The sequence below is a fragment of the Euprymna scolopes genome, chromosome 15 (genome assembly GCF_053919585.1).
Source record: "Euprymna scolopes isolate OS-2025 chromosome 15, ASM5391958v1, whole genome shotgun sequence".
Classification (NCBI taxonomy): domain Eukaryota; kingdom Metazoa; phylum Mollusca; class Cephalopoda; order Sepiida; family Sepiolidae; genus Euprymna; species Euprymna scolopes.
In genome coordinates, this window is record NC_136496.1 from 36,739,211 (window position 1) to 36,753,146 (window position 13,936).

The 13,936-nt window shown below is 35.4% G+C and overlaps 1 protein-coding gene across 5 annotated transcripts in view; it reads right to left on the bottom strand.

The window, feature by feature from the left end:
* Positions 1–739: 739 nt before the first annotated feature.
* The window catches only part of LOC145293784 (microphthalmia-associated transcription factor-like), a 157,960-nt gene continuing 144,763 nt past the window's right edge, over positions 740–13,936 (bottom strand). For 3 of the 5 annotated variants that reach the window (XM_080140327.1, XM_080140324.1, XM_080140329.1), the window contains 4 exons: positions 9,194–9,368; positions 8,316–8,391; positions 4,556–4,721; positions 1,395–2,418 (listed from right to left, as the gene is read on the bottom strand). In XM_080140327.1, the coding sequence (XP_079996453.1) occupies positions 2,155–2,418; positions 4,556–4,721; positions 8,316–8,391; positions 9,194–9,368 (681 nt within the window). In that variant the 3' untranslated portion in view covers positions 1,395–2,154. Of the gene's footprint in view, positions 2,419–4,555; positions 4,722–8,315; positions 8,392–9,193; positions 9,369–13,936 lie in introns of all 5 variants that reach the window. The other 2 variants (XM_080140328.1, XM_080140325.1) reach the window with 1 other exon arrangement.

The following is a 13,936-nucleotide window of genomic DNA, read 5'->3' on the forward strand; positions in this document are numbered from 1 at the left end:
CTCTTATAAAATATCTTGTGTCTTGTTTATATTACTGTTTACTGCATATTTAATATGAAAGAAAAAGTTCAAAATACAGCTCTGAGTATTAAAAAATGAATAAATAAAACCCATAGAAATGACAATAAAATTAATGAAAACACCTAATATAAAAAAATGTATATCTTGTTAAGTAAACTTTATAATCAGCTGTTATTTTTTGAAGGACAATTTGTTCAAAATAAAAATATAAAAATGTACAAATTATGTAAAAACATACAAAAATAATACTTAAATAACCTTGGACAAAAAAAAAAAAAAAATTATATATTTCAAACAATCCCCATTCCTGTACTAGGTGGTGGTGATGGTGGTCGTGTTTTTGAGTTGTTCTCCCTCTAGTCATCTGCTTTATATAATTTTTAAATTCCACACATTCCACGTTTTTTCTGGTTCTTCCTCCTTTCTGTGTGTTGCAAAAAGTTTTTGCACCGTTTCTTTAATGTATTTTTTTTTTCTTTTTCAATTTTATGAAATCAAAATTTGAGGGGGCTCGATAGTTGAATTAGGAGTTGAAACAATGAAATAAAAAATGAGATTTAGGCTGGGAGGGAAAAAGAAAGGGAGAGGGAGAAATAGGTGGAGGGGAGAAAAGGAACAGAAAGAGAGAGTGAGAGAAGGAGAACTGAAGGATAATGAGAAAGGAAAAGAAATTGAAATTTAAAAAAAAAAAAAAAAAAAAAAAAAGACAAAACCAACGTAAACCTACATTTGTATTTCCATTAAAAAGAAAAAAAACATTCCAGATAGAATCACTTCAGCTTTACAGCTTAAACAAACCAGCTCTCCTTGGAGGCAGATCACCAACATTTGAATTTTTACACCTTCTAATCTCAGGGCAGATCACCTTCATCCAATAGAAATCTATATATTCATATACAAAAAAGTGGGTTTCAACTACAGTGTCAACAGGTAGACCACATTTGCGCATACCCCAATACTGTCCAAGTTGAACTATAAAAATGTGATGAGCAAAGTTTAAAAAGGTGAAACATTTACTGTTGCAGTGAACGACCTCTATTTAACATGACTATTTGTATCTGTCCATCGCAGATTACTTTTGTCCGAGACGGACTACCCGTGTCCAAAACTGGATTTTCCTGTATACTTTGTCCGAGGTGGATTATTTTTGCCAAAGATGAATTATTCTTATCCATAAGCCATGGAAATGTCATTTGGATCCATTCTGTACGAAAGTGGACTGCCATCATACAGGTTTTATCCATCAATCTTTTGTTTAGCTGAAAAATCTTTTTCGAAATGAATTTCAGAATTCTGCTTTAGTTTTCTGAAACTCAGCTTGCAATTCTGCATTATATTTAGGAAAAACATTTTTTTTATCAAAAGAATTGTATTCTTTTGTTTTACCCATAATATCTGTTCTAGAACCATTCCGTATTGTCTGTGTTTTTTTTTTTTTTCTCTTTTGTTCCTCTTTGAAAACATTGAAAACATTAAATGTTATCAATATCAAAAAAGCAAAGTATTTATTTGTGCCTAATCAGTTCTGTGTATGTCACCACAGGCAGAAATCAAAAAATAAAAGTGGAATATGATGTCACAATTTAGACAAAATTGAAAGATAGGTCATCAAAAAAAAAATTGATTTGTTGGGAGAAAGAGTGGAGAGATTAAAATTTGAAATAGGGAGATTTTTTTTGAAGGAGGGAGGTGATTTCTAAAATTTTTTATATTCTTTTTGTAATATGAGTGAAAAAAAAAATGGTTAGAAAAGGGGAGGAAATCAAATAACTTGAGTGCAGACATTTGTTTTTTTTTTTTTGTTTTTTTTGCCCAATCGATTTGTGCAATTGTTAACCAAAATCTTGTCATTGGTCCAAGATTATTGTAGATTTTTTTTTTGTCATTGGTTTGAGATTATTTAAAATTTTTCTTCTTTAACTTGTCTTGTAAAGATTTCATTTTAAAAAGTGTTTTTCTTTGTTGTTTTCTAGATGTACAAAAAACACACATACTCGCAGCCATTCAGATTTCATACACAATTTTTTTTTCATTACCTCCACCCCCACCCCACATTCAAATGAAAACATTTAAATTTTTATGTTTGTTCAGATATTTTTGTATTAATTTTTTTTTTATTATTATTTTTTATTTTTACATAAGTTCATCCTCATCTTCATCCATGGATGGACTGACAGGATTGGAGGACATCATTGGATCCCCACTAACGGGAGAACTGTCCTCATCCATTGCGGTGCTGCTGACGGATGAAAATCCATGTTGACTGTGCTCAAGCAGAAGGTCCTGCTCGGATTTAACTGCAGGATGGGTAATATCGTCGGAGAAGAGAGCGAGGGTGCTGGAATCATCAGGGAGGCCAGTTGAAATGCCATGTGTCTTGCATATCATTTCCAAATGCTGAAGGGAAAGAAAGAAAAAAAAAGTTAAATATCAAAGATATCTATCAAATGATCTAATAAGTTCAGTCCGGATTTTAATTCTCTTAAATTTAATAAGTGGGAATACATCATCGAAATAAATACTATATATATATATATATATATATATATATATATATGTGTGTGTGTGTGGAAGAAGGAAGAAAAATCTGAAACCTTTTAGGAAAATTTTTCAACATTTAATTCCCATTTTTGGGAGACTTCTTCAAGAAATAATAGATGATTGAGGAATAAAACAAGAGATACCATAGTGAGCTAGAAGAAAAAAAGAAAAAAAAAAAAAAAAAAGGGACGAAACGTTGAAAAGATTTTCCGAAAAGGTTACGGGTTTTTCTTCTTTTCCATAATGTCATATCATACCTACTTTTATATATATACTAGCGGGGGGTACCCGGCGTTGCCCGGGTGTTCGGAGGTGTGTGTGGTTTGGAGAAATCAAAACTCCGGTGGGTGGGGGGGTTAAAATTAAAAAAACAGTTTTAGTAGGTGAGTATGAGGATCGAACCCGAACCCTTGCGGCGAAGTTGGAAATTAAAGTGTGAAAAAAAAAAAAAAAAAAAGTGTGCGACTTTAACCACTGACCCACCGCGAGATACTAACGGAAACATGTTTGAATTTATTTAATTACTTAGATTTAGTAGGTGCACGTTTTAATGACTTAATGAGGTCAACTTTGACTGCGGGATAGCATTTCATTTATTGCGGAAAGCTTTTTTTATTTTTGTTTCCCCAAGATGTTGGTGGGGGGAGGGGACCATCTTCCCTTGTCCAATTTGAATAAAAATTGTTTGATATAAGGAAAATATTTCCACATTGATCAAAGCTGATTGCTTTTGGACATTTCCGGCTATCGCCGGAAAATACCGCCAGAATTAGTATCGCTTTTATTATAGGAAAAAGCCTAATCCACATGCGGCAAGCGACAAATGTTGAATATTTATCTTCCCGAAGTCGAGCAAATTAAATAGACAGGCGAGCTCTGTTGCTAACTTGGAGATATGATTTATATGTTATATAAAAAGTTTTAAGTTGCGAGCCGACCGACTGCTTCTCTGAAAAAAGCCTTTCTTGGACATACACAAAAAGCGAACATACATACACACATTTTCACTTTTATATATATATATATATATATATAGACTAGCGGAGGTACCCGGTGATGCACGGGTGTTTTGAGGTAAATCAAAACTCCGGGGGGGGGGGGTTAAGGTTAAAATAAAAAAAAGTTTTGGTAGGTGAGTATGAGGATCGAACCCAAACCCTTGAGGCAAAGTTGGAAATTAAAGTGTGAAAAAAAAAACCCATGCGACGTTAACCATTGGGCCACTGTGACATACACCGGAGACACGTTTGAATTTATTTATTTAACTATTAAAAACAGGTGTCCACAATAAAAGTTAACTCTGCTGCTTCGATTTGACCTTTGTAGAGGTACAGGATACTCTCAGGTGTGAGTAGTCTCTCAGCTCGATAAAGGGAACTCACCTTCTTTGCAGCAGCCTTCGCAATGTCCTCAATGTATTTGTGAAGGCTGATAGCAATGCAGAAAAACCGAAATGGTGAAAAAGTATGAACAAAAATAATTGAAGAGAGTTGTCATCATCATCATATCGTATGAATCTGAAGATTCTGTTGTTGGCATTGGTTTCCCCAATATTTTTCATGTCAGAATTTTTTCTAGAAAGATATAAATTATGGGAGAGACCATGTGAAGGTTGCCAACATCCTAAGTGAAAGTGATTTTTGTGGAACAAACTGAATTCAAACTTGGGACACTCAGATTGTCAGTCCATACAGACCCAACACAGAGCACATTCTCTCCTGATGACCTCAAGAACAGTGTTAATTATTCAGTATGCTGATCATCTATCCAGGTATGTGTGCGTATATATGATCATCTATCAAGGTATGTGTGCGTATGTATGATCATCTATCAAGGTATGTTTGCGTATATGTAAGTGTGTATGTGTTTTGTTAAAAGTATAGGTTAGAATGCTTAATATAATAGCTGCTTAAATAGGCATAATAAACACATTAAAAATGATGTAGAAAATAAAAATACTTATGTTGATGAAGAAGTGGGTGGCGCCACCTACCTGTACTCTCAGCAAAAGTTTTCTGTTGGTGTTTTCAGACAATCTGTTTTTGTCTTCGAGATTGTGCATTTTGTCTTGGTCCTTCTTCAGTTTGCGAATATAGTCAACAGAATTCTTCAGGATGGAGCCTTTGTTTTGTCTGGTATCACTATAAGAAGAAGAAACCCTTTTTGGGTTATTTAATACCAAATCTGGTAATTTTGGAAAAAGGTTTTATGTTTCAAGTTCTTTATATCTTCAAATATTTATTTATGGTGTTTAGTTTAGTTGCATTTTCTTTAGGTTTGTTTTATATATACCATACATTGGGGGGGGGGCACACGGCTTTGTCCAGGCATAAAATACGCTTAAATATGATATTTTAATTTGTCCAGATTTCGTATATATTATAGAGTTGTGATTCCAAAACTAATAAAAGAGTATTTGGATGCCATCAGCTAGAACCGAAATCGAAACTATATCATTTAAAGCTGGTGACGTTACCACTGTACCAATGTGACACACATTGGAACTAAATAAAAATTAAAAAAAAAACAAAAAAACTAAGATGAATGTACAAAAATAACGATTTTTTTCAACTTTGACCCATTTTTTGACACCTTTAAAACTATTTTAACTGGCTAAAAATTTATAAAAGAACGATCCATAAAAAATTCTATCATTTGAGGCTCCTAGTGCGACTTTACGACTTTTAGTTTTGGAGTTTGGAAATATGGAGACAGACAGATAGCCTTTTATATATTAGATAAAAATATTTTAATCATAAAATAAAAATATAAAACGAATATAATGAAATCAATAAAATACCACTATTATGTAATAGTAATCATAATGTCCCAAAAGAACATGGAGAAAAGACTAGGAGAAATCAGAATCCAAAAGAGGCCGAGACTCTACAACAGATGGTAATGCTGAAAACAGCTAAAATCTTAAAACGAAACACTTGAATGTGGAAGCAAACACACACAAGCTACAAATGCTAACTGGCCATTATGAAAACTGCAAGAGAAGTAAAACAAAAAGATTTCAGAATCTCACATGGAACCAAGAAAACTGAAACGGCAAAATTGTAAGTTAACTACCCTCTCCCCCTTTAAAAAAAAAAAATAATAAATAACTGTAGTTTCAGCATAGACAGGTGGCATCCAAATAATCGTGAATGGTCAAGGAGGATGGAATGAGAGCACTAATCAGACCTTCACTGAAAAAATACAGAAAGGACTGAGACCATGGGGAGGCTTCTTACCATCCAAATCACAATGAAAACCAAAGGCTGTTACAAATGAGAAATCTATCGAAAGAGGTTAAGAGTACTGAAAATCTGGAGAAATTGTTAATCAGATTCCAGGGAATACAACTGGCTATTACCAATGATTATTCTCTGATGATGTGAGAACTAGTGAGTACATGATGACAATAATAATAATAATAATAATAATATATGCTTCATTTTCTGGTTTAAGAAAGAAACAAGCAAAACATTTTTTTAAGCAACATTAACGCTCATTTCATTGCAAAATTAATGCTCATTTCATTGCAACGTAAACGCTCATTTCATTGACACGTCAACGCTCATTTCATTGACACGTCAACGCTCATTTCATTGACACGTCAACGCTCATTTCATTGCAAAATTAACGCTCATTTCATTGCAACGTCAACGCTCATTTCATTGCAACGTCAACGCTCATTTCATTGACACGTCAACGCTCATTTCATTGACACGTCAACGCTCATTTCATTGACACGTCAACGCTCATTTCATTGACACGTCAACGCTCATTTCATTGACACGTCAACGCTCATTTCATTGACACGTCAACGCTCATTTCATTGACACGTCAACGCTCATTTCATTGACACGTCAACGCTCATTTCATTGACACGTCAACGCTCATTTCATTGACACGTCAACGCTCATTTCATTGACACGTCAACGCTCATTTCATTGACACGTCAACGCTCATTTCATTGACACGTCAACGCTCATTTCATTGACACGTCAACGCTCATTTCATTGACACGTCAACGCTCATTTCATTGACACGTCAACGCTCATTTCATTGACACATTCATGCTCATTTCATTGACACATTCATGCTCATTTCATTGACACATTCATGCTCATTTCATTGACACATAAACGCTCATTTCATTGACACATAAACGCTCATTTCATTGACACATAAACGCTCATTTCATTGACACATAAACGCTCATTTCATTGACACATAAACGCTCATTTCATTGACACATAAACGCTCATTTCATTGCAACATCAACGCTCATTTCATTGACACAATGCTCATTTCATTGCAACATCAACGCTCATTTCATTGCAACATCAACGCTCATTTCATTGCAACATCAACGCTCATTTCATTGCAACATCAACGCTCATTTCATTGCAACATCAACGCTCATTTCATTGCAACATCAACGCTCATTTCACTGCAACATCAACGCTCATTTCACTGCAACATCAACGCTCATTTCATTGACACATTAATGCTCATTTCATTGACACATTAATGCTCATTTCATTGACACATTAATGCTCATTTCATTGACACATTAATGCTCATTTCCTGATGCAACCCAAGGTAATAAATAATGATGCATGAATAATGTTAAATAACGTTTGACATGTTGAGTTACAAACAAACAAGCCAAGTGAAAAATTTACTTTCACCATGACTAATGTTTATACAAAATTAAAAAAATAAAATAAAGTGGTTATTGAGAAAAGTGCACACAAATGAATGGACGGACGATTTGGAAGCAATTTTACCCCTATAATGCTACCTAGTTGGGGCAACCAGAGTTATCCCAGAAAATCTGTTTTGGCAAAAATTTACTTTCACCATGACTAATGTTTGTGTAAAGTTTCAACAAAATCCAAGGCGTGGTATTTGAGAAAAGTGAGAACAAACGAACGGGAGTGAATTACTAGACTCAAAAGAACACTAAAAAGCCATTGCCGCATCTGTGCGGACTTGTTAGATGAAGTTTTTTCACTAGATTCTCGTTATAAAGACGAGCATTTTCTCTACAATTTATATTAATTTTATTAAATAGTTTCATAAACATAGGAACACAAGAATATAAGACATGGGTGGTTCGGCGGTGGTTATAAAAAAGTAGTTGAGTCCAGGAGATTCATTTCATCTAGCCAACTGATTGCTAGAGACAATGCAATCACACTGGCACCTTGACTGGAACTGTTCAGATTTAGGCAGAAACGGGAAAAGGTGTGCATGCGCAACGTGGTCTAATCACCTGACATATTTCTATGCAAATGTAAACATTCTTGTGTTTACACAACCAAATCATGTACTGATCACATGTAAGTTTAAAAGGAAATAAATTATAACTATGTAATTGCTACAGCCTTTCGAACATACAAGGTGCATAAAATGTTTCATTAGTCATAAGTAGGGCTAGAACAACAGCATATTCTTTTCATTGTTTTGACTCTAGTGTGTATCCGTTTATATCTCATATGCTTTTATATAGACTGATGTGGTTCTCGGTCGTCTGTGTTGGATATATACTTGAGAGTCAAAACGATGAAAAGAATATTCTATTGTCATAGCCCTAGTTATAAGGCAAACACTGGTTTGCGTTTTAAGAAAAAAAAAAATTGTATTTCTGATCCATTTTAATATTTAATCCTGATCAATATTTCATTTTTTTTTTTAAATATGATTGTTAAATAGGAAAGGGGAGGTGGTGGAGAGGTGAGAGAAAAATAACTTACGGGTCATTACAACGTGGAAGAAGAGTCCCGAGTTCTTTTATTCTGTCATTGATGTTAAACCTTCGACGACGTTCAACTAAAAAAAAAAATACAATACAAAAAAAATGACATTTAAATTCTGTGAAAAAAAAAAAAAAAATTAAAAAGAAAATAAAAATAAAAATTAAAAAAAAAAGGGTCAGAATTTCAGACTAATAATTATTGACCTCTAGAATATTTGTTTCTTTTCTCCTTTTAGATGGAAGTCATGTTTGAATCATTATGAAATGAGTTCTTAGTTTATATTATGTTTTCATCCTATCAAATAACTGCCTATTTAATCTTATATACAAAAGTAAAGTTAGCCAAAGTGTATTTATGTAAACACAAAATAGCATTTATCATACAAGGTCAATATTTAATTTGGTTTTCCCACTTCAATATTTTATTCATTCTTAGTAAGATTAAGAAATTCGACATTTTAGCATGGTAAAAACCAAAAAGTTATAGCCTGTTTTGCATTAAATATCAATCCCCATTAATCCCTAACTGTGGAATAAACAAATACTATAATACTTAGTTTATTACATTTCATACAAAATTTCAGCCTAATCGACCCAGTAGTTTCTGAGAAAAAGTGAGAGTAAATATATTATTGTGGTGTCTAATCCTTAACAATGCATTGAACAGATACCATGATACTTAGTTCGCTGCATCTTATCATAAAAGACCAGACAAAATTTCATCCTGATTGGATCAGTAGTTTCAGAGAAAAAGTGGAATGGACAGACAGACAATTTAAGAGAAATATAATATAGATAACCATTACCAAAATACTGACAATTATAAGCAGTGGCATTAGTATAAAAAAAGTTTTAAATTTTAAAAAGAAAACTTACTCAAATTATGGTTGTCCTTTTTCTGTCGGTCTTTGGCCCACTGTTTAGCCTCTTCTTCAGAGAGAAATTGAGGAGGGTCTGCGTTTTTTATTCGAAATGCATTTGGAATGGAATTTGGGGTTTTGGGTTTTTCAGGTCGCTGTTCGTACAAGTTAAGAACTCCGTTCTGGGGCAGCTGTAATCAAAAGAAAAAAAAAATAGAAAGATAAAAATGAGAACCTGAATGCTGAAAATATCTGAAAAGTAGCATAGAAAAAAAATGTGGAAGGGCATAACACCCAAGACATACCACCTCCCCTTAAGGGTTTCTCACTCAATTTGTCGCTGCGAATTTTGTATTTTAAACATATAAAAATGTAGGTCAACACGCAAGAAAATCTGAAAAGTGATATCTTTGATTGAAATTATTTACAGAAATAATTAATACAGTTTAACATCCCCAACCAAATTTAAAAAGCCATTCTTAACATGAGATAAGGGTTTTTTTGTTAATCTTCCCTTACATGCATGGAACTCTCCTGAATTGAATTCAATTTGTTTGGAGATGCTAAACTGCACTAGTGTCAATTTAAATAAATAAATAAATATCATGCAACGTTTTCTTTTTTAATTTTACAAATATTCAAACAATTTTTTTAACATACATATTTATTAACGAAAATATGGGTCTAAATCAATTTACCAGTTTTATTATGAATTGAATTATTAATTAATTTATTTATTTACTATCATATATTTATTAAAATAAAAATGCATTAGCATAAAATAAAATGAAATTTTCAAAATCTTTTCTTATGTACTAGCAGTTTTGCCCGGCTTTGACCGGGCCCTATGTACTGTTCATAACTTTATGTGCATATGTAGCTATTAAAAAGTGTGAATATGTACGGTAATGCCTTTCTATATAATAGGCTTCCTTAACTACCATAGAGAAAAGTTGGTAGAGACCGCAGACATAAAATTTTTTTTTTTAACTTTGACCCCAATTTTGACCACTTAACATTTATTGTTTTGGGCTCAAATTAAATTAAAATGTTTGACCCATGTCCAAGTAACCTACATCTAAAATTTCAAGTGTTTAGACTCAAAATTGGCGGAGGAGTTTGGTAGAGTCTGCAAAGGTCAACTCTTTCAACTTTGACCTCTTGCCAGCCAAATTTTTTCCCCAAAACTGATTAAAAAGCTTGCTGCATGTCTGAATATCCTTTATGTAAAATTTAAAATGTTTAGAATTGGCTTAATAGTTTGCTAGAGACCGCACAGATAAAATCTTTTGAATTTTGACCCCTTGGAAGCCAAATTTTCAGCAAAAAAAAAAAAAAAAAAAAAAAAAAAACGACTAAAAAGCTGCTCTATGTCTAAATACACTTTATGTAAATTTTCAAATGTTTAGATCAAAAATTGACCGAGTAATTTGGTAGAGACCGCAGAGGTCAATTTTTTAAAAACTGACCCCAATTTTGACCCCTTAAAATTTGTTTTGGGCTCAAATTAAGTTATAAAGTTAGATCCATGTCGAAGTAACCTATATCTAAAATTTCAAGTGTTTAGACCCAAAATTGACGGAGGAGTTTGGTAGAGTTCTCAAAGGTCAAATCGTTGAACTTGGATCCCTTAACAGCCAAATTTCTGGCCGAAAACCGATTAAAAATATTTTCCCAAATCTCAATACTGCTTATGTCAAATCTTGAGTCTGTAGACCGAAAATTGACAGAGTAATTTGGTAGGGAATTGTACACACAGACAGACACACACGGACATTTTCACACACATATATATATATATATATATATATATATATATATATATATATATATTAATCCCTTGCTTATCCGCCCTCTCCCGGGCTCTGCAGAACCTTCTCGTCCTCCATGTTAACACTGCTGGACAATTCGTTCCAGATGTGTGAATCTCAGTATACAATTAAGTGTCTGAAGGCTGGACCCGGATTTCAGCAGCTCCGTACCCCTTCCCTAACCGAACCCCTGAACTATGATGATCTATGCCAACCAGAACAGCAAACAGCAGCCTAACATGCAGATACCCAAGTGTTGCTTGCCGAGGACAAGCCAAGCGTAGACAACGTGGGTGCTGATTATATTCAGGTTGCTATACGTGCAAAGGTGACCGTGTCCACCCAACTACTCTCGTCTCAGTTGGAGTGTAGGGGGACTTCCAGGTTTAATATACAATTGAGTTGACATTAGGGCTGATATTAGTGACCTCTCTTTTGTCTAGATTTCACACAGGTACACCGAACTATAGGTAAATTGGTAGTGAAAAGAAGGAAGATAAGTAGGTATACAAGTAGACAACAATGGGTCTACTGATTGGTGTTTATACGCTTATTGTCAATAAGATATACATATATATATATATATACATATATATATATATATATATATATATATATATATATATATATATATATATATATAGAAAGAGAGGAGGGATACTTGACAAGTAATAAATAATTGTAGACACTGATAAATCTTACACTTAAGTGTGATGCACTCGTGAACATCAAACATAAATAGACAATATGTATGCATAAAGAAGAAAATGCCTACAATCATTCACATCTTTAAAAGAACATTTAAGATTTGTAAAATTTTGATATTCTTTGGAAAGCTTGGTGGTGAGATGTCAACCTTATTGTGACAGAATAGTTGCATATCGTTGGAGAGTAGGGAACACAAGAAATGAAAAGAAAGAAGAAACGAAAGAGAGAGGATGGGGGCAGAAGAGAGAGAGAGAGAGGATGGGGGCAGAAGAGAGAGAGAGAAAGGGTGGGGACAGAAGAGAGAGAGAAAGGGTGGGGACAGAAGAGAGAGAGAGAGAGAGAGAGAGAGAGAGAGGGTGGGGACAGAAGAGAGAGAGAGAGAGAGAGGGTGGGGACAGAAGAGAGAGAGTGAGGGTGGGGACAGAAGAGAGAGAGAGAGAGAGGGTGGGGACAGAAGAGAGAGAGAGAGAGGGTGGGGACAGAAGAGAGAGAGAGGGTGGGGACAGAAGAGAGAGAGAGGGTGGGGACAGAAGAGAGAGAGAGGGTGAGGACAGAAGAGAGAGAGAGAGAGGGTGAGGACAGAAGAGAGAGAGAGACAGAGAGGGTGAGGACAGAAGAGAGAGAGAGAGAGAGAGAGAGAGAGAGAGGGTGAGGACAGAAGAGAGAGAGAGAGGGTGGGGACAGAAGAGAGAGAGAGAGAGAGAGGGTGGGGACAGAAGAGAGAGAGAGAGAGAGAGGGTGGGGACAGAAGAGAGAGAGAGAGAGAGGGTGGGGACAGAAGAGAGAGAGAGAGAGAGAGGGTGGGGACAGAAGAGAGAGAGAGAGAGAGGGTGGGGACAGAAGAGAGAGAGAGAGAGAGGGTGGGGACAGAAGAGAGAGAGAGAGAGGGTGGGGACAGAAGAGAGAGAGAGAGGGTGGGGACAGAAGAGAGAGAGAGAGAGGGTGGGGAAAGAAGAGAGAGAGAGAGAGGGTGGGGACAGAAGAGAGAGAGAGAGGGTGGGGACAGAAGAGAGAGAGAGAGAGGGGGTGGGGATAGAAGAGCGGGAGAGGAGAGAAAGAATGGGGGAGAGGAGAGAAAGAATGGGGGAGAGGAGAGAAAGAATGGGGGAGAGGAGAGAAAGAATGGGGGAGAGGAGAGAAAGAATGGGGGAGAGGAGAGAAAGAATGGGGGAGAGGAGAGAAAGAATGGGGGAGAGGAGAGAAAGAATGGGGGAGAGGAGAGAAAGAATGGGGGAGAGGAGAGAAAGAATGGGGGAGAGGAGAGAAAGAAAAACTATAAAAAATAAATAATTATGCATTATGTCACATAGCGTGTTTTCAGATAAAGGAGGAAATATAAGGGGGTTGGTGGCCTTGATCGCATAGGGTAGAATTAGCTGAAAAGTTCTTGGCAAAGAGTTTGGCTTTGTCTGATGCTGATGAGATTATCTTAGATCTATTGATGATGTTTGGGATCGAGCACACGCTTCTGTTTAGAACTGTTTGCTAATTGCCAAAACTGATTGGAACCAAGACTATCAGGGTTGGGTACACGGGTGGTTTCGTGAACAATCTGAGCTAGGTCATAAGCAATGGAGAAATCGCGACCCCCCCCAAATAAAACAACTCCCCTCATCATCTCCCTTGTTTGAGTGGGCTAACCATTCCACATTGTGAAATTTGAAGTCTCCACAGACGTGAAGGTTAGCGAAGGATAAGCAGACAGGATGTAGTCAATTTTCTCAGATATGGTCTTATAGTTTTTTTTTTTTTTTTTTTTTTTTTACAAAGGCGTCACCACATTATCAAGGCCCAGAGGCCACTCAAGGATAAGGGTTAAAGAGTGTACAGTAGAAATTGGTCAATATAGTAATCATTAGTAATGAAAATTTGGTAAATTTAATAACTTATATGGAACGGCTCATCAAGAACTTATTTACTTTAGACTTGAACACAACCATATTGTAGTCAGCCGGAAAGCAGGAAAACGGAAGACAATTCCACAGGCGTGCAGTTCTAAGAAAGAAGCTTTGTTCATGGAATCTACGTTTAGGTTTAGGCACAGATAAAGAGTGGGGGAAATTATTGATAGTGTTTACAGCTAGACGAGTGTTTCTTGTGAAAGTTTGGCGAGGGGGGACCATAGATTGAAGCTCAGTTGAACACTTTCCATGAAAATAACGATACATCAGAGACAAACTCGCAACATCTCTTCTGTGAGATAGAGGTTGCAAGGAGGAGAAAAAGACATCTCCTACGAG